This window comes from Piliocolobus tephrosceles, chromosome 18 (genome assembly GCF_002776525.5).
Source record: "Piliocolobus tephrosceles isolate RC106 chromosome 18, ASM277652v3, whole genome shotgun sequence".
Classification (NCBI taxonomy): Eukaryota; Metazoa; Chordata; class Mammalia; order Primates; family Cercopithecidae; genus Piliocolobus; species Piliocolobus tephrosceles.
In genome coordinates, this window is record NC_045451.1 from 37,387,913 (window position 1) to 37,409,884 (window position 21,972).

At 43.1% G+C, this 21,972-nt stretch overlaps 1 protein-coding gene across 3 annotated transcripts in view; it reads right to left on the reverse strand.

Annotated features, from left to right (window-relative positions):
* SETBP1 (SET binding protein 1) overlaps positions 1–21,972 on the reverse strand; it is a 376,613-nt gene that overhangs the window by 176,837 nt on the left and 177,804 nt on the right. For all 3 annotated transcript variants that reach the window (XM_023207631.3, XM_023207632.2, XM_023207633.3), the window contains exon 3: positions 9,669–9,722. In XM_023207631.3, coding sequence (XP_023063399.2) covers positions 9,669–9,722 — 54 coding nt within the window. The remainder of the gene's footprint in view (positions 1–9,668; positions 9,723–21,972) is intronic.

Here is a 21,972-nt window from a genome sequence, read left to right on the forward strand (position 1 = left end):
AACCCAGTCTCGCAACACAAGCAAGCGGATGTCTGGAAGAAGCCACGTGAGAGCTGCAAGCTGTTCCACTACGAGGGCCCCTCTCTTGTGGAGGTCTCTTGACACCTCTCAATGGATGTCTTTTGTCTGGTACAACATGGTAGGAAATGGGGTGGGTAGATAGGTGGAAGGACAAAAAGGTTAGAGTGGGAGCCAGGTAGTGGGGTTGGAAGGAACTAAAAAAGTGAGCTTGCTTATTTGTTGTGGAGATGGGCCTATTCCATACTCAAGAGGGAGATTTGGAACTATCCTGATAAAGGAATTAAGAAAAAGAAATCTCTCAAGCCCTAAAGGTGGTTTGTGAATTTGCATTTACTATGCAGGAGTCATTCCTAGACCTAAAAATGTATAGAGCACAGTCATGTATCATACTAACATTTTAGACACAGGAAAATATGATGCTGTAACTAAATCTAGTAATAAACACAGACATTAGAGATACAGTACAAAACATCAATAACCCCAGGTCTCAAATGAGCAGAATTACAGGAGAAGTTTTAAGAAGCTCATCTTTAGGCCACTTTACCAAAAGGATTGAAGAGAAAAAAAAAATAGGATGAAAAACTGAAGATGTAAAGACAGTGGAAGGATTCACAGAATAAGTAAATCCTTGGGGTCTCAAGGGATCACAGACATCATCTACTCCTACTCCCTTGTTGCTAAGGGCATCATTCAAAGTTAATTCAACCAGTTGGCCTCACTTTGTTTATATTTCTGTTCTGAAAAAATTGAGTTTAAATCAGATTTTGAAATATGACATCATATTTGAATATACTAGCAGGGATGACTTATACTGATTTCCTTGATCAAGTGGAAACAATTTTCTGCATAAGAATAACCACCTCCCCGCCAATACCCACCTGTCGACTCTCAGTTTTCTCACACGTGACTTTCTGCACATTAGGTTTAAGTCAGGCCCACCTGCACACAGCCCTCAGATGGTCAGAACGTCTTGGAATTAAAAAACAAAATATTCACTGAGGTCTAGAGATTTAGTATCCCAAGAGAACTTATTAAGACTTCAGAATATTCCACGGGAATGCCAGACTTTCTGGAAAACACCTGGAGAACTTCTTTCTCCAGGACCAAATGCCGATACTGGTTAAAAAAAAAAAAAAAAAAATAAACTAAAAGCACTATCAGGGCAAGCAGTGCAAAAAATGTATACTTGTGGGAGGAAACTGTTGATTTCATGTAAGAAGAGTAAAAGTGTCCGTTTGGGCTTCAGTGTGATGTGCATGTATGCACGTGGGCAAATATTTTTGTTAAAAATGCCCTGTTATTGTCACACATGTTTGGTAAGAAAAATAATGAAATGGATTTCCTTAGGAATTATGAGAAAAGATACACGTTGTGTGCAGTTATCCTAAAAATAGCAAGAAAGATACTGTTACGAGCGGAACCACCTTTTTTTTGAAGGGTGAACATTATTCCTATGACAAATATTCATATATAGGCTTGTAGAAGAAGAAAAAGACAAACGAGGAGTCCAAATCCTACTCTTTTATTAATACTAGGAAAGCTCAGTGTAGGCTAACTAGAACAGAGCTTGTCAAACAATCTGTGATGAAGGACCAGATGTTTTGTCCTTAATCCATATTTTTTGTATGGAAACTTTGGTAAAATACTATAAAGACAAATCAGTAGGAAAACAATCACATGCTTGGATATCACAGAAATGTCAAATTGCCATAAAAGTTTCTAAATGTATCCCATGGTAGACCAGCGACACACACTCGACAGGCCAGCAGTGGCTTGGAGCCTACAGTCTGCATAGCATGGGGTCAGAGAGCAAAGATCCATGGCACAGGTGATACAAGGCAAGCTAGAAAAAAGGCCTAGAGAGTATAAGGCATGTGTTTACTAAGCGATCATCTGAGCAGGCAATCTCTTGGGATCAAGCCTGCCCCGGAAGACAACGAACGCTGCATCAGGGCCGCCTAATGCATTATGACTTCAGGGCAGCACTGTGAAGCTGGATCTTTTTGGATTATCTTTTAGACCCAGAGAGAATGTCTAGCTAAGCAGGCAGAGAAGACCATAAGCCCAAATGCTGTCACTCACTTGTTTACTATCCTGGGCAAGTCTCAGTTGTTGAATGGAAAGAACAGGGAATGACCACAGGTGTGGGCTTTACAGAATCCATGCTAAGTTATACTTCTTGTGCCCAGACTGCAGGTTCACTGTGAAAAGGGAAGAGTAAGAGAGAGAACCGGGTTTTGTGGGGAATGGGTTCTGCGGGCATGAGAAGCACACGGCACGTTCCTGGGACAGGAATTGCTTTTTGAATGTGACGCCTTGGCCTCCTCTTCTCTTCCAGACTTCCTCCTTACTGGAGTCTTTAATCTAGAAAATGAGGAGGCTGACTTAGATTTTGGAGAGCTTCTGAAAATACCAACATCCAGACCCCACCCAGACCAATTCAATCCACAAACTACAGGGGTTAGGACTGGATTCCCGTATTTTTCAAACTGCCCTGATAACTCCTGTCTGCAGCCAAGGCTGGGGATGGCAGCTTTTCATGGTCTCTAGTGTCTCATTCCATTTTAAAATAGGGGTGTGGGGATGTGGGAGGGTGTAAGGAAGCAGCAGCTGCAGTATTTCCTTATACACTGCTTTGCTTTGGGATGCCTCTTTCCTAAACAGCAAAGTAAATATTATGTGGTGAAGTCAAAACAAGCAACCTGTATCCTCATTGCTGGCCCAGCCTACCTCCGTCTCATATCAGTTTCCTCCTCTGTGGGAGGGACAAACACCACTGTGATTCTCCCTTTGAGAGTTTGGGGAAGGACAGGGACAAGAACAATAAGAAAGTATTTGCCAAGGTGGAAGGATTCAAAATGCTATGCAGCAATTCCCTCTATTACTCAGATGAAGAAATTGCTTTTTCATGGACCTTGTCAAAGATCAAGGAAACTCAACACAATCTTCGAAAACGAAGGTGCGGCCACTTGTCCTGCACTTACCAGTGGTCACACTGGTCTGTGTTCACTGTAGAGATAAATCTAATTCAAGATGGCATAGCATAAGTGGTTAAGAATACAGATGTTGGAGCCGGATTACCTGAGTACAAATCTCACTTCTGGCACATACAGGCTTGGTGACCTTAACTTCTCTGTGCCTGTGTGCTGACTTGTAAAATGGGGATAATGTTCTTATTGATTTCACAAAGTGTTGTGAAGATTAAATGACAAAATACATGTAAAGTTCAAAGAACATCTCCTGGCATCTATATATGCTCAGTAAGTGCTTGGCATATGTGTATTGAGCCAAAAGCAGGGTGAACATGCATTACCACAAACTCCAGTTCAGAGTCTAATGAGGCTCAGTGCCCTGGAAAATCCAGAGCTTCAATTTTACTCCTTTTTTTCTTTCTTTTTTCTTTTGAGACGGAGTCTTGCTCTGTCAACAGGCTGGAGTGCAGTGGCACATTCTTGGCTCACTGCAACCTCTGCCTCTTGGGTTCAAGCTATTCTTCTGCCTCAGCCTCCCGAGTGGCTGGGACTACAGGTGTGCACCACCAGGCCCAGCTAGTTTTTATATTTCTAGTAGAGATGAAGTTTCACCATGCTGGCTAGGATGGTCTCGATCCCTTTACCTCATGATCCCCCTGCCTCGGCCTCCCAAAGTGTTGGTATTACAGTCGAGAGCCACCGCACCCTGCCCAATTTTACTCTTTCTAAGTGTTGATGCTGACCCTGTAGACAGCTGATGTCCATTTAGAGTTGAGTCAGATAGTGGTGGTTTTGTTCTGAAAAACATGATCAACCCTAGAAGAACAAGCAACCTGGGAACTCAGACATTCCCTTCTACAAAATAAAAGAGCTGTCGGAGACTCTAACTCCCCACTTGCCTCCCATTTCCCAGTGTAGGAATGCCCAAATGTAGCAATCCAATACACAGACCCTTGTTGAAACGTAAGCTGCTGTCACAGCCCCTGCCCTGCTTCAGCCTTCCTTTTCTGTTGAGAGATAAGCACAGCCAGGATTTCTCTCTATGCAGAAACTCCACAGTCACACCTTCCTAAAAAGTAGCTTCTCCTCACAGAATACTTGGGGATTTTGCATTAAAACTTCTAGGTGAGGACCCATGGAATCCAGGATTGTTCTGCAGATGGTTGTGTCCTCTGATGATCTACGAGTAGGACTAATTGTGGGGGCTAAGGAAAGTGGAGTAAACGTTCATTTGAGGAGGACTGAGCCTTCCTCCTCTGAACACTTAATCATTCTTACTCCAAGAATGAACACTGCACTTCTCGTGGGCCCTCATTTTGGTTAACAGCATCCCAAATTCTCCAGCTACTGAGCAGCTGCTGGTCCACTAATTCTGCCACCAAACTTTTTGGCATTCATCTCCTCTGTGATACCCCCACGGTCCTCAGTCCACCTTCATTCCCCACTACTCCTCGTATGGATCAACAGCACAGGCTGAGTGCTGGATGCCCTCTTGGTTTCATCACGCCTTCTACCCATTGAGGAACCTTCATCCATCATGGTTCTGACTCTTCTCTGCCCTCAAATCTTCAGTGCCTCCCATTGTCTTAGGATGGATTCCAAAAATCCAAATTCTGTTTCCTGATTCAGACAAATCAACTAAAACATGATATATTAAAAATGAGCAGAAAAGTCTGAATATGGACTGGGTATTTGAAAACATTTAAAAATTACTGGTAATTTTGATAGATGTGATAATGGCATTCTGATTGTTCTTTAAAAGCCCTTATTTGTTAGATAAGTTAATTAAATTATTTATCAGTGAAATAACATAATGACTCGGATTTGTTTTAAAGTATAGCCCCAAATAATTAAAATTAAAAACCTAAGTAGATGAGAGTATAGACAAGTTTGGAAAATGGTAACAATTGTGAAAGCTCTTCCAGTGGCATGCTGGGGAGCAGAGCTGACTGTCAAAGACTTTGCCAACAGGTGGCTAAACCACTGATAGCTTAAAATTGGTCATGATGGAGATATTTACACAACAGAACTTACCAAATGCTACAAATGTGGGCTTTGTTAGCAGCATACCATTGAAACTGGGTAACAGGTACATGAGTTTATTACATTATGCTAACTTTTGTGTAAATTTGAAAACATAAATAATAGTTAATTTTTAAGTCCAATTTATTTTTTGGACTTTTTAAAAAAAACTATTATTTCATTTTCAAGATGTTTAAGACCTGAAATTTGGCCCCATTTTAATTTGCATATAATTTCCCACCATGGTCTCCTCTGAGGCTCCGCAATTAAATCACTGCAAGCCTTCAGATATACCCAAGCACCACATTGCGGTCTCAGCCTTCATCCACACTTCACCTGCTCTGGAATAAGTTCACCGCCTCACCTTCTTCTCACCCACCCTGGCAGGTACAACAAGACCTCTGCCGGGAAGACTTCCCTGCTTGTTCCATAGACATACAATTTCTTCTACATCTGAATTTTTAATTAATTTGTTCTGCACTTCTCTAGTGGAAGAAAACAATACCTCACTGCGCATTTCAGGCATACAAGGCTACCTTCACATGCATTGTCTCATCGATGCCCATACTCTCTGTGAAATAAGCTGCACAACTCCTTTGCTTAACAAAGTAAATCAAGATGAAAGACATTAGGTAACTTCGTTAGGGTCACAAAGCTAACACTGGTGGTAGAACATTCCAGAACTGTCAACATCTGGGGAAGGGTCTGTGCCTAGCTGGGAGCACCACAGAAAGGTCTTCCATGGATGCCTGTTGAATGAAATGGCAACTAAGTGACTGAAAGTTCTGTTTTCTCTGCACTAAAACATGTTTTCCTGTGTGTTCTGGTTTACTGTCTTCTCACCTTCCACCACAGCGTGCCCTTGACCATAGTAGCAATCGACATTTTAGAAACTCATTAAAAACAGCCACCCTTCATAGGCAGCCACTACACTTGCCCTGCACTTGAAATAATACTCCATTTTTCCTAAAGGAAGTATCCTATTCTCTGAGACAACAGAGGATTTATGTAGCAGGTGAGGACCAAATCCTTTAGTCTGTGCTTTCCTTGTGGGGGACGTTCTTTGTCACATCACTGTTCTGACACGGTGGCGGGGCATGCAGGACATGCATCTGAATTTCGTGCCCATGCTATGGCTATCTCCTTACCACATCCCCCACCTCGTAAGCATGTGCACAAGCATGTGGGCATCACCCACGGGCACTTTGCGGCAAAGTTTAAGCAGCCTGCACATTCTTGTAGGAACTGAGAAATAAAAGTAAATAAATAAATCAATGCCAAGAAGTCTTGGATGCTCTTTGTATCCTGGATGAAGGCACTGGATCCCAGCATTTGCCTTGGATTGCTCCTGGAGATCTCAGCCTGCAAAAGGAATGGGATGTCCAGCAAGAGGGGACTAGTAAATGAATGACGGTACTAACAACTAGTGCAAGCATGGCTAGCTGCTAGATTTTCCAGTGTTGTGGAAAGCATGCAAACCAACAAAAAATAAGGTAACAAAAAAGCATATAAAATATGACCATTAAAAAAAAATAGATGCGTGTGTCTATGTAGAACAAAGATTGGAAGACTATATGCCAAAACGTCATTGTGTATGTTTCTGAGGTGAAAATAATAGGGTATTTTCTTTCTTATGGTTTTCTGTATATTCCAAATTTCTACAATAGACACTTACAACTTTTATATTAGAGGAAAAAAAGAATGAAAGAAAAATGCAGAGGAAAGCATATAGTTATTGGGCTTTTACTAAAGAGAATTAAATGTCAGCTCTTATTCCTCTTAGGAATGGAGGGGACTGGTCCGACAAAAGGAAGTGAGGGTTCTCATTTCCAATAACCCAAAGGCTTAGAAAGGAGGGTACTCAAGTGTGTCTGTTGCTTCAAAAGGCAAGAACAGGATGTTAGAAAGTAAAAGGAGATGTGTTTGGAGGTAGAAGAGTCAGGGTGGGTTAGGTGTGAATTTGAGAAGCTTTTCCATCTGTGCCTTTAAAACTTGCTGAGAATAGTACCCGCCTACCAGCACCAGGCCTGACTCTAGGAGAAGCTCTACCCTGTGGCCCAGAGGCCGGGCTCACCAGCCTCTGGGGAGACCACCCGCCGCTAAAACATAATACCTTAGAAAAATGGGCTTTCAGGCTCATCTTGAAAAGTTATATGTTTATTTCCAGGAATGAGCATGGCATTTTATTAACCAATAACCATGAGGAGAAAGGCAGATACTCACTTCCTTACCTTCCTCTTCTCTATCTGGATGCAGAGAGAAGACAGAGACAAATGAACAGAAAAGCCAGCTCAATACAGACTCGACTCTACACACATTCAAAATCATCGAAGATTTTGTAACTATCTTCCTTAAGAGTCTAAAGCAGGAACAAGCATCAGGAAAAACAAACAGAAAACCTCTACATTCAAGTGGTAAGTGGGCACCATGCAAAAGCTGAGAGGACAGATAGTTATCCCTGGAAGGGGTCCTCGGGGAGTCCCCTCCTGCCAGTCAATGATGGGTCCTGGAGGGGAACACACCCATGAATAATTGTGTGGGACTCAGTTTCATCTAAAACCCAAAGAGAGAAGGGGAAAAATAACAACAGAAGCCAGCAGTTTGGTGCAGTGGGGCTGGAGGGGGCAGTGCAAAGCCTGTGTACAGCTTTCTGTTTCTGTTTTAAAAAGCACCCAAAAGGGTGGTGTTGACCAGAGACACATCTGAACCTTTCACTAGAGAATTAACTTTGATCTGGGCATTACACCCTGGCCACAAGTTTCCCAGGACTTCCTGGCCTCAAGAACAGGCATCCTGAGGAGTGAAAAATATGTATTTATGCTTCTAGCCTCAGGGGGATGATACACAAATGGAATAACATGGAAGGGCTGAACAGAACCAGAGGAGCGAGCCATCTGCACTGGAAGCTGTGGCGCTGGCTGTGGGGGAGCCTGGGAGCTGCCTTTCTAGGATCATGCTCTCAAATGTTATGCACGAACCTTAAATATATCTAAATTCTCCTTCACTGGAAAGTTCGCTCTATTAGTTTAAATCTAATATCTAAAAGTGTAGGTCAACAAACATGGACAGAACGTGTTCAGCTCAGAAGCAAACCATGCCAAAACCACGCACACACACACAACTCCAATAAACTCAGTCTCTACCGGGTGTCGTTTTCAAGCAGTAAAACGGCACCACACAATTTTCTTTAATGTTATAAATTTTCAGATTAAAACAAAATAATTAGCTGGCATTGCCACCATGTATGAGCGTAGGTGCAGAGGTGAGTGGGGTAGGTGGTAAATGTGGATTTTCTTTTGTTTTTGTTTCACATTCCCTTAGCCAAACCGGAAGTTTGCGTAAACATGTGAATAAGTAATTAATTAACAGTTTTCAATGGTTGACAAAAAAGGCTTACTGACCACATCTGTCTAAAAACTCACTACTTTCCAGACAGGAGGATCAACAAGATGGGATGACAACACCCCACACTGGTGTGTGAATCCATCTTTGATTCCCACCAATGAAGCTCGTGATTCTGTTAATTCTCTTCCTCTGGCCTCCCACTGTCACCTGTTCCTAGCTCTCTGTGTGATCTGGGGCCACTGTGCATCAGGACTGGGTCCTCAGGTTCCTCAGCAGTGAGAGGGTACGCACAGGATGTGGCTCACCTGGGAGAAGGGTAGGGAGGGTGCAGTCGGCTCCTGGATGTGAAACACCTTTAAAGAAGAAAACGTTCCCAAATATATGAAACTCCTGCAATTAGAAAAGTATTTGCTGACCCCTGGAAGTTCACTGCCATTAGCTATAATGTATTTTCCCACAAAGGTACAGCACTGAGACCTTGAGGCAGGAACTGAGCTGAAGGGTGACAGAAAGTTTCATTTTGCAAGGGGGACAGGGCAAGGGCCGAGTCCCCTAATGATCACCTTTAGATTTATCTTTCTTTATATATACGTTCTACCTATACTGGGCTCTGTGTGAGCAAACAAGGGCTTTTGTATAGCTGAGATTTGTATGTGTCTTGGTATTTATGTTTGTGTGTAGACTCCTTTTCCAGAGACAGGGAGGATGATGTCCATCTTCACCCCTGCAAAAAAGTCTCCAGAAAACCCTTGCCTACACCCTCACACAGTTTGCCCATAGTAACCTCCAAACACCATTCTGGCCAGAGATAACAGCGGCCCATTTCCTGACCAAGATCAGCCAACCTCAACTGTCTGCCTCTGCAGGAGTCTGAGATTAACTTGGCTGTCAGGCCTTGACTGTGAGGCATTTGCCGCAAAGATTACAGAAATGTGAGTGTCCTGTCCAAAAAGAGAAATACAGGGGAGAACCCCAACCCCATCCCACCCTCTGCCGCCTTTGGTTTAACCCTTTCCTAAGCTGAATCCCCAACACTTAACATTCCGAGCATCTTGATCTCTATATATTTTTCCACTATACAATATTAGGAATGAAAGAGCCAAAGAGGTGGTTTTGTCCATGCTGGAATGAGAGGAGCTGGAGGAGGAGAGAAAGCTACCAGGTCATTCTCACAGTTAGCATTTCGAGGGAAAGAAGCTAGAAATCCAAGGTTGGGATTTCTGTCCTGGCCCCATGGGTGCTTGTTGACCACCAAACTGTGGAGCATTTCTCTCTTCCAAACTTCATAAGAGCATCAGTGGAACTTACCTGTGGCTGAAATCCTTTGAGGTCACTGGCTGCAAGGTCACTGGCTGTGAGGAGCTGGAAAAAAACAAAGAAATTTTCTCAGTGACACTTTTCAGTTTGCATACAGTATCCCCATGACAACTGACCAGCAATGGACTTACCATAGCCTGGATGAGAGCTACAGAAGTGGGATTGCAGAAGACAAATGTGAGATTTCTGGACTGGGAATCTAGGCTCAATGGCCTTGCCACTTTGTGCTCCATCTCTGACTTCATCACCTCTCTTGCTGCTCTCTCTGAATTATTTCTATGTGCTATCAGTTCTTCAGAGGCTCTTAAATTAGGAACCATGGGCTATGGATGGAGTTCATCAGGTCCATGGCTCCCTGAAATTGTAAGTATGTGTGAATCTATAGATGTATATATTTCCTTAGAGAGAGGGGCCCTGGCTTTCTTCCTGCTTTCAAAGTGGTCTGTGATACAAGACTTACTGCTTCAGAAACAAAGGTCCATCTCCTCTAAGAGGGTTTTTCCTTCCTTCCTTCTTTCCTTCCTTCCTTCCTTCCTTCCTTCCTTCCTTCCTTCCTTCCTTCCTTCTTTCCTTCCTTCTTTCCTTCCTTCCTTCCTTCCTTCCTTCCTTCCTTCCTTCCTTCCTTCCTTTCTTCCTTCCTTCCTTTCCTTCCTTCCTTCCTTTCTTCCCTCCCTCCCGCCCTCCCTCTCTCCCTCTCTCTCTTTCTTAATGGAGTTTCACTCTTGTTGCCCAGGCTGGAGTACAGTGGCATGATCTCAGCTCACCGCAACCTCTGCCTCCCAGGTTCAAGCGATTCTCCTGCCTCAGCCTCCCAAGTAGCTGGGATTACAGGTGCCCGCAACCATGCTCAGCTAATTTTTGTATTTTTAGTAGAGACAGGGTTTCTCCATGTTGGTCAGGTTGGTCTCGAACTCTCGACCTCAGGTGATATGCCTGCCTTGGCTTCCAAAAGTGTTGGGATTACAGGCGTGAGCCACTGTGCCCGACCGTTTTCTCTTTCTTAAAAAAAAAAAAAAAAAATGAGCTCAGTAAAAATGACCCTCTCCTCTTCACAGCTACATGTGACTCAGTTTCCCTTTGTCATATGCTGCCTATGATTTTATACACTATTTAGGTTTTTATCATTTATGCTTCAAACAATCATACACAACATAAAAGAATAAGAGTCAGTTATATGGGCTTTCTGCACCTCTGTGTTTAATCAATATTAAAGACTAAAGTTAAGGTTTTAAATATTTTTGCATCCTTTCCAGGGTTTTGCACAAAAAAAGTTAAATAAAAATATATGATTAATTAGTAAAATAATCGCATTCGTATAATACATGCTGGGAAAGTGTAAGATAAAGAGAAAAAGGGCAGATGCTTATTTTGATTCAAGGAGGGTGACTGCTAGCTTTGTTAGGCCTGGAAAGCATTTGTGAAAAATAGGAAAGACTTCACGTTTGCTGTAACAATGTTTTGTTTGGGTCAAGAAAGAGAAGAAGTCATGCTGAGCCCCAGGGCCTCCAGCCTTCAGAAAAGCTCAACTGGATTTTTTAGCTTCCTTAAATGACTGCCAAAAATGGTGCTTAAGTGATGTTGAAGCTAGGATCCAGCAGAAGAGAGGTGGAGAAGATAAACACTTTGCTGCTCCCCACCCCCACATTCCCCATCCTGCAGGCTAGATTCCCCTTGCGGCAGGTGTCTTGGTGGCAGGCAGCACCATCCTGGTGGAGAGCTGGTTTGACCCCTCTGATTGTAATGAAACAGCCAAGCCACAACCCATTAGGCCACTTGCTAGGAATTAAGGGTGAAATGTAATGATAGACTTAGTCCCTGCCTTCAAGGAACCTATAGTTTGGTGGAAGAATCAGACATGCAGACACGTGTACATCAGTGGGAGCAGAGTGTAGTCGAGTGTGAGCATCAAACTGGGGAAATGAAGCAAGAGCAGTCAGGGTGGGCTTGTTGAAATAAGATGGAGCTTGCATTTGGCCTTGAATTCACTGGAAAGGTGGTAGGGCAAGGCACTTCAGGTGGGAGCAGGTGCAAGAGCAAAGATGTGAAAAAGGAAATGGCCAATCCTAACACACCTCCATTTGCATCTGTTAAGTGCCAGCCATAGCCTACCTTAAGGAGAAAGGTAGGGAATTAGGAAACATTGAGGATCACCTGGGTGGCTGGCATTCTAGGTGCTGCTTTATGTAATTTTTCATTTTTAATATTCACAACTGCTCCATGAGACAGAAGGTATCTCCTCTTTTCTGATGGGAAAATTGAGACTTATGGAAGCTAAGTAATATTTTCTAGGTTTCATAGCCAGTACATGTATTTGGGATTTAAATCCCCAACTGTATTTTCCCAAAGCTCATGCTTTTTCTCCTATAATAAAATGCCTCTGAATTATAGCACACCGGAGACCATTTGTTGAGATGTGGCACAGGAAAAAAGCTGAGTGCCAGAATAGTAGTCAAATGAGCCACAGAAAGTAACATAAAACATGCATCCCCACGAACGACCCTTAACTAACTCTTCCTTGCAGAAATGCTTGTATTTACTTGATAATGACCATTTACTCATCTGAGTTTATCAGTAAACCTTTACCTTTAGCTTGAGCTGGGCACAACATTGGGATAGAGCTGTAAAGGAGGGAAAATAAAAGGCTGGGATGAGGTACGGGCATGAGAGCGACCTGTGCAGGAACACGCCCACCAACATATGTTAGCATATTAGATTCAGAGCTCAAATTCTTCAGACCCTGGGCGTGCAGAAGGCAGAGATCTTCCTAGTTTTGTTTTGTGCTGTTATATGTATTTTTACTCGTCTATTTTTCACCTAACAAGAACATGCCCAACAAGACCCTGTCTAAAAAGACTATGGCTTCTATCTGATGTAAATTTTGCATACCTCAACGTGTTAAGAAGAGTCTGGACATACAATTAGTCACTAAATAACCTGTTTGTCGAATGACTTAAAAGGAAAGTGGAAATATTGTCAGCCCAGAGGTGAAGACCAGAATACTTAAATTGCTGAGCCTAGAGAACAGAAGTGTGAGAGGCAGGCTAAAGATATCTTCCAAGCCAACAAAAGGAAACAGCACTCAGTGCCTAGCACATTTGCTGTGTGAAGCAGGCACTCAAATAATTGAATGAGTTAATCAACTCAGGCACTGGGGACAAGCTCTTCTCCAGCCGCTACAGGTTTTACTAGAAGAATATTGGGTGCTGCTTCAGTGTAGAAATTGGAGGTTAAATTTAAGGAAGAATAGTATAAAAGGGAAAGAAGCTGAATGGTGAATAAATCCATCACCAGGGAGAGATCAGGGTCTCACCCCTTGCTTTGGTTGAAACAGTAAAATGTTAAATGGACCCATCCCAGTTCAGATGTGTTAGCACATCTGATGATGTGTGGGAGGATGCAGGGATATAATGTCAGGGATGGAACTCAAATAACTGCTATCTGGATTCCTTTACTTGGGAGATTTGGAACGTTTAACTCACAAACTAGCATGCATTGAAGGTGTTATCTGATCTGGGAAACAACCAAAGGCAAGGTTTGTGACACCTCCTCGCAATGAGTCCTGAAAACGGTATGTACAACAGTGTGTCTTTCCTCACCATTACGCCATGACCCCTTGCTTTTCTGGCTTTTCTGGCCTTCTGCCTTCTTGGTCTTTCTGAGTTCTAACCACGCTCTAACCAAATGCATGGACTGTTGGGTCAAACATAGGCCCTGCATCTTGAGCACTCCCCTTTTCAAAGCAGATTACTTCCCGTAAGTCTACAAATTCCACACCAAGGGATGGAGAAACAGCTGAATGTCAGGCACTAATATTTGGTGCTCAAGTGTGGATCAGAAATAAAGGAAAAGATCACAGACCACCTACATCAGGATATTGCAAAAGAGTTCCATTCTTAGTGTCAGGGCCTGGGGGAGGCAGTTGGAGGCCCCTGGAGAAGAGGAGAAAATCAATGTGTCCCCAGTGGGCTCAGGAGCCACCTCTGCTGGGAAACTGGGGTGAGAAAATGTGTAGACAAAGGGCCCACACTGTGCCTGTCTCTCTACCTTCACTCAGAGTGGCTCTGCTTTTCCCTGGTTCTTGTATGCGACTTCAGTTGAAAACCAATGTTTGGTACTAAAACATACCTTAAAACTCCAGACTAAGTCCTTATTTTGCAGAATAAGCTGATAAGTGACATTTTCAGGATCACACTGCTAGTTAACAATGGGATTGGTCGAATCTGCTAACCCGAGCACCTCTGCAGAAACCTCCACTAGAGATTATATCTGTCCAGTCCATCATTGACAACCAGACATAACCGGCTGCTGATTTCTACCCTAAAGCTGGGATAGATTTGCTCAGAAATCCAGGGGAAATTGAAGCATGGGGAGGAAGTATACATGTCCCTCCTCAAAGTCACTGCCTTGAAAAGCGCACGTCCCAGACCCTTCTCTACTGCCTCCCCTGCTTGAACCCTATCTACACTCCATCCCATTGGGAAACAGTTCATTGCTCATGGTAGCCTTGCTGTGTCGGGGGCTGGGGGGGATCCAAGACAGGGAGGCAGAGAGGGAGGAAAATGAAATCTGCCATGGCCCTAGGGACTCCAATCAGGCTGAAGTTAATGAAAAGGATCCTGTCTTTTCCCAGAATGGCTAAATGTCTGTACCGCTCCCAGCTAGAGGGTCGACAGGGTGCGCGGGGTGGAGAGGGCAGACAGAATTACATTTAAAAGGCAAAGGAAGGAGAAAATTCTTTCATCTCCCTGGTGGAGCCCGGCAGTGTTCCTGGGGCCCTGCTCAGAACAATCTCATTCCTGACACGTCTTGCTGCTCTCTGGACAGTCCACATTCAAAATATTAGGAGGATGACTCTGCCTTCCATTTTTGAGAAGCTGCAGTTTCTTTCTTGGCATAAATTCATGTTGCTTTCTTATTTTCTCTCTCTCTCTGAGCTTGAGGGGAGGGGTGGAGAACAAGGAGAATTGAAGGGAGATGAAGGATGCTGTGGGGCCCTAAGGAGGCGAGAGTGGAAATCCCTTCAGCTTCCTAAGCAGCGACATTCTGCTCCCTGGTCTTTTTCAAACTCTGTTCTCTGAATGGGATTCTCTCTTTGCATCTCCCACCCAAAATTACCCATGGTACAGCTGCATCCAGCATTCCCTTGTGACCTCTTCAAGTCTAAAGCTGTCCCTTTAAACAGCTGCCCTCCTCCCTACAAATGTCGATAGCTTCTAAACTTTCACCCAGGAGGGGAGGAGGTGACTCCCTTTTTTCCCCTCTGTCCTCCTGCCCCAGCAACAAATGTCATGTCCCCTCCGCTGGCCCTTTATCAAAAATGCATACTCCATCTGGATAGAGTGGGGCCTCACATATCTGCATCAATTGCTCTGGCTGAATGCAGATGCTTGCATCGGGAAGGGGGACACTGACACAAAAGGCAGGGTGTGGGTCATGCTGAACATCTGGCCAGAAGGATCTTATGCAGCTGGACAAGCTGAAGACTGGTGGCCCTGGAGATACTTCAAGTCATTTGCTCTTCCCAGATATCTCCTTTCTTATGGGCCAAAGCAAAGGATGCTGGCACATGAATGGACAGATGGACTGATGAATAGGTAGCTAGGTAGGTAGGTAAAGAAACAGAGTGAAGCTGGCCTTGAAGACAGCAAATGATCCATTTTCAAATTTACCCTCAAATGTACCATCCTTTCATTTAGTAAGCCTTCTCCTTCACCTCTACTCTTTTCAATCTGCCCTCATTTCTATTTCCAATGTAGGAAATGAACCTTTTTTTCTCCCTCTTTATTTTGTAAAGTGTTACTCACTTCTTACTTTGGCTCTAGAATGGAAGTTGAACTCAGGCCCACCCCAACCCTTCAACCCATAAAAAAAGTTCAGGACAGCCTACGGGTAAGGAAAATTGTTCCAGCAAGCTGAGGCAAACATCTAATCATATGTGTGCTGGGGGCTGCTTGAGATGAACTAGCCCCACAGTCTCCATTGTAAAAGGCAACTGAGGCACAGAAAGAAAAAGTGACTTACCCAGTGAAAAATCAGAAACAAAAAATCTAACTCTATGTATGCAATCTAAAGAAAGTTTCTAATATCCAGCCATACCGGGTACTGGGGACTCTGAAACAGGCAGGAAGAATTGTCAGATATGTTGGGGGTCAAAACAGAGAAAAGGAAAGGGGTCTAACAAGGGCTTCTACCAAGCAAAATGTTCTGAAATGACCAACCATGAAGGAGACCACAAATCCATTGGGATCACAGAAGGAAATCTGGAAACTGGAAAATAAGGTAGGTAAAATGGAACCAATAGGTTGCCACTCTTTCCAAGGATAAGTGAAACACTGTCATACAAAAGAGCACTGGACTCGGAGGGAAAAAAAAAAAAAAGACTTGAGTCATAGCCCTGGTTCTGCAGCAACTCAATATGGGATCTGTCATGGGATCATTTACCTATGCAGGTCTCATTTTACCACCTATGAAACGAATGCCATTTTCCCTTTGGCCCTACCCTGCCAGCACCCTAAAGCATCCCTGTCACCTCAAGGCTGGAGAAAAGATGGAAGGACACTATCTCCTCTGTCCCTTCAAAATACACACCTCTAAGAGCTTGTTTACACTTTGTGGAAGAATTTCTACTAATAACCAGAAGGTCAGAGGGGAGGACAATGAGACAGTCTTGTACTATGTATCTGTTATTGGCTTACAAATAGGAATTTGGACAGATGGCCACTCAGATTGCTACATGAGTTCCCCATTCCAGTGAGGCTGAAGTCAAATCCACACCCTAACTAATAGTAAACAATCTTCCAATTCAAAAGGCATTAGTTCTAATGGCCAAGGCATTGGAGTGGGGATGGCAGTGGATGGGTAGTGTAGAGACCGAGAGGCTCATTTCCTACCAGCCTAAGAAGCAAGTTATATACTCAAAATTGCCATCCTAGCTGAACTGTGTCCTTTTGCTAAATGCTGTCAGCCTCATGAAATTTTAAAGGTTAAACCTGAAATCACTGACACCTACAGTCTTAATTTTAGGCTCCCATCCTAAAGAGCAACAAGGATGACTAATAATAACTTTGTACATAACTCCAAGCAAGCCTGGTCTTGATTGCTTATATATTTCTTTTATTGCTTCTTTAAATGATGGGGTTCTAATATTTACAGGTGAGATCTTTAACAAAATCCTCCAGATATGGAGCCAAAACAGCTTTTATATATATTTTTAAAGACTCCATGTGTAATCTTGGCACATACAACCCATGCTCTTACAGTGGGGTGTACATTTGCTTACTGTCCAAGTCATAGCTATTTCAACTTCTGGGTGGAAATGTCTTTTATCCTCCACCTTTCAGATTGGAGCAATAACTAGAGACCACATGAAAGACGAGACCTCCGAATGCCCTGATCTAGACTTACTAAGATGATGAGTCTTGTTTTATGTTGAACTTAATAAACCCAAAGAAACTTATTTGAACTTAATGAACCTACAGAAGTTTGTTCCACCCTTTTAAAACTTGACATAGAATTTTTTTTAGATTCAAGAAAACTGGATTTTATGTAGGGCATCTTCTGTGGTTATGGGTGAGAAGTTTACATAGGGTAAATCTGGTAGAAACTGGCGACATGGACGTTAATATCAGCATTTATTAATCATTTCAGTCAAAAGTGGTTCAAGAGACTAAAGTAGCCTCTGGGGTTCATTCAGGATTAGTAGGTGATAGAATGTATTTGAGCCTGGCTTGGCTAGCTCATGTTCTTTTTCACTACATCATAATATCTTATGAGCCTCTGGCTATCTTGGGTATGTATGCTGTTGGGAGCCCTATCAGGTTGTCCATGATGTGTTTAACATTCTGAAATGAATCATGAATAAGAAATTCACTTTGGGAGGCCGAGGCGGGCAGATCATGAGGTCAGGAGATTAAGACTATCCTGGCTAACACGGTGAAACCCCATTTCTACTAAAAATAAAAAAAATAAAAAAAAATTAGCTGGGCATAGTGGCAGGTGCCTATAGTTCCAGCTACTCGGGAGGCTGAGACAGGAGAATGGTGTGAATCTGGGAGGCTGAGCTTGCAGTGAGCCGAGATCATGCCACTGCACTCCAGCCTGGGTGACAGAGCAAGACTCTGTCTCAAAAAAAAAAAAAAAGAAAGAAAGAAATCCACAAGACAGTGGTTTTCAAACTGTAACCTAAGAAGCCCTGAATTTCACAGAAGGGCCTTGGGGATTGTGAGGTGAGTGAGACGCACTGAGGTAGGAGTTCCAGGCTCTTAACCCCTCTTTATTCAGAATAACATAACTTTTATTGGTATATTATACTGGACTTCCATGTTAAGATCTATTTAAATTAAGGCTTTGTAAAAAAGAAATTTGGCAAATCCATATTTTAACAGAGAAGGATACTACATACATGAGAAAGTCATTCTCAGTGTTAACAGAATTTACCTGTGGAAAGAGAATTAAGCAGTTTATCTCTTTAAAGATGCTAAGATAGTCTTCTCCTACTAGGAGTGGATTGAACACACGACCAGACCTCATTTTAAGACCACACTGCCTTTAATATGTGCATGAGTTACTCATGGGGAAAATGCCTTCCCTTCCTTTCTTTATACTTTTTTTTTTTTTTTTTTTTGAGATGAAGTTTCACTCTTGTCACCCAGGCTGGAGTGCAGTGGCACAGTCTTGGCTCACTGCAACCTCTACCTCCAGGGTTCAAGCGATTCTCATGCCTCAGCGTCCCAAGTAGCTGGGATTACAGGCACGCGCCAACACGCCTGGCTAATTTTACATTTTTAGTAGAGATGGGGTTTTACCATGTTGGCCAGGCTGGTCTTGAACTCCTGACATCAGGTGATCTGCCCACCTTGACCTCCCAAAGTGCTGGGATTACAGGCATGAGTCAACCCACCTGGCCAACCTTTCTTTATACTTTTTTCAGGCAGTATGCCTGCTCTCTTCATCTGAAGTTCTGCAAGCTACATGCTTCGGAAAGAACAACTAACGTAAGAAGAGGAAAGAGCTAAAGATATGTTGCTTCTCAGGAGCACAATCTGGGTTGTAGGTCCTTTCCTTCCAACAAAATTAAGAAATCACATTGCAAGCATCTGTGGGCTGTTTCCAAAGTCCGTAAAAAGCCAATAAAGGAGAATTCCCTCCTTGAACGTATGCCAAGCAAAGCTGGGTGCTGAGGGAATATCCACCCTCGCCTCCCTCTTCTCATCATTTACAGAATTTCTGCTTAGAACTGACCAGATGATCTGCTCACTTGGCCCAAGATAAGTATCAAAGCTTTCTAATTCATCCCCTTGGTGAATCCCAGGAAACTGATTTAACCCCCTGGGCTCACTCAGTGGCAGAGAATGGGAAAGTCAGAAGGTGCTTGTTTCAGAGAGTATCTGAGCACCAAAGTCAAAAGCTCTGCTCCTCAGCTTAGTGGAGCCAATTTGGCAGAGAATCTGGGTCCCTGGGCCAAAACTGGAGCAATTAATCATGATTACAGGTGGATATCTGAAAGGGATAAAGCCAGGCAGGACTCAATGAACTGAACCTCGTGGTTGCAGGTAGCCATAACTTCTATAATTGTAAACGTTGCAGGTAAAATAGGAGAATCTTCTCCAGAAAGCCCACCTTGAACTCTTGGCTATTATAGTATGAAAAGTCACTATGATTTCTCAGGATCTTCATTTTTCCTGTTCTTCTGTCTCAGGACCTACTTTAGCCTGTTCTTGTACCAGGTAGGTGCTTTACCTTCATTATCCATCTTAAACTTCACACTGTCAGTGCAAGACAGTATTATTTTCTCCAGTTTATAGTTGAACACACTGAGGCTCAAACTGCTTAAATAACTCACCTAAGGTTATGGCAGCAAAAAGTGGCAGAACTGGAATTTGAACATAGCTCTGAATCATGGAAAGTCCAGTTCTCTGTCTTAGCCGTCCATGATCCCCTCGGGAATCCCTTCATGAAAGGTTGCTGTCTCCCTCCCTACTCTGCCAGGGAGGCAGCCTGGTCCCCAGGGACATTGGTACCACTGCCAGCCACGCCTCAGGTGACTCACCATGCAGGTAAAAATCAGACTTTCCATTAGCCCTATGCAGCCCCACGACGTAGGCATCTAAGGTATTGTCTCTGCCATCTTGATCTTTCCTTCAAATTTTTCTGAACTCAAGCTGACTTTGTTCAAAGGAGTTTCATTCCTAAATCTGGGTGACCAAAGGATTTTGTACTGTACACTGCTATGAACATTGTTAATTATCAATGAAAACTACGCAATCAATTCGCAAGTCCTTCCGCAGATGGCCCTGCTCTTGCATTAGTGTTACTGGCATTGCAAATGCCAGGATTTGGTCCTGCCACTCCTTAGCACGGGGAACTCTTTGAGGACTGAGACAGCTGGCTGTTTTCAAAATGATTCTTCACCATTGAAGATACTCTGCAGAACCTGCCACAGCTTCTAAAGATGCTCTCAGTACATTAGGCAAACAAAACATCCTTGGAAAACAGGACCAGATTCTTCTCATGACAACTTCCAAAGAAGTCTGGCTCCTTGGCATGTATCTTCTCTCCCTAAGCAAGTTTACCCTCTGTCCCATCCCCCTCCTTCCCCCAATCCTTCTTTCCTTCCTTCTTTCCTCCTTCCTTCTCTTCCTTCCTTCCTCCCTCCCTCTCTTTTTTCCTTCCTTCCTTCTTTCCTTCCTTCCTTCTTTCCTTCCTTCCTTCCTTCCTTCCTTTCTTCCTTCCTTCCTTCCTTCCTGCCTTCCTTCCTTCCTTCCGTCCTTCCTTCCTTCCAGCAATGGCATGCCAAGTTCCACACACCATCACAGATGGTAAACAATAATGGGAAGGAGATAGTTGCATCCCAAGAAAGAGTGATATCATGATCATATAAGTGGGCAATTATTACTTTTAATAATATTAGTGTATTATTACTTTTAATAATACAGAGAAGTGAAAAATCCCAAATAAGCCATCTCTATTACTATAGGTATGAAACATGCTATTGTTTCATCTTCAAATCCAATACAGCATGAGATCTAGAAAGAGTACAGTTGTCAAAAATAGTCTTGTGCCTGACAGAATGAAGGAGCTGGACAGCAGGAGGCAGAGCCTTCAAGGAAGACAACCATCTTCACCAAAGAGAAGAGAGGTGAAAAGCAAGTTCTTCCTCTCCTTTGCAAAAAACAACATTCACAAAATAAAAACCGTAAAATATAGTCTTTGTCTACCAAATACTTCTGCTAACAGTTTTTACCAGAAATATTACTGAGTATTTTCAAAGTCATTAAATCAGGTTATTTGCTTGTTTATTTTAATTAGCCAGCCAGAACTTGCTTGCTTGTATGCTTTGACATTGGTTGAAATGAAAATATCTTTGAACTGCTATTTGAAAACTGCGCAATCAATTTGCACTTCCTTCCACAGACGGCCTTGCTCTTGCATTAGTGTTACTGCAAATGCCAGGATTTGGTCCTGCCACTCCTTAGCATTGGGAACTCTTTGAGGACTGAGACAGCTGGCTGTTTTCAAAATGATTCTTCACCACAGAAGATACTCTGCAGAATCCGCCACAGCTTCTAAAGATGCTCTCAGTGCATTAGGCAAACAAAACATCCTTGGAAAACAGGACCAGATTCTTCTCATGACAACTTCCAAGGAAGTCTGGCTCCTTGGCATGTATACTTCTTGGTCCTTTGTTAAAAATCTCCCTCTTGTGTGTCATACCTTCTGGAAACAGCTTCTGGAAACAGCTGTGTCACCAGTAACTCTCCTTTTCTGGGCTATGTATGTGTGTATTTGTGTCTCATACAATCCTGCCTCAATCATTTGCTAAAAATGATCTCTATGATGTCACTCTCAAGAACTCTGTGCTCATCTCACAGAGGTACCTGGAAATGAAGGTTTTCCTTATGCCAAAACATCTCAGTCAAATGTGGATTAGATCTCCCCAGACCTCTTCCCCAAACAAGATATCCTTTCATTGTTCTCCCTGGACTCACATGTATGCTTGACTCACAGTCCACCCATTTTTGGCCAAACCTGTCCAGAATTTCTGGCTGAGTCAGTTGGGGGATATCTCTCTATATATTGCCCACTGAGACTGAGCAAAATGAATGTAACACACAGATGCTGCATCAGCAGGACTGGAAGTAGCTGCGAAGTTAGTCTGAAAGCCCTTTAGTAATCACATGCTCAAACCCTTTATTTATAGCACAAATGAAGGGCCCACAGCAGGAACTGGCAATGTTCACTTTTGCAGACACACTCAGCAATTCACCAATAGTGCAACCTTGGTTAAGTCACATCC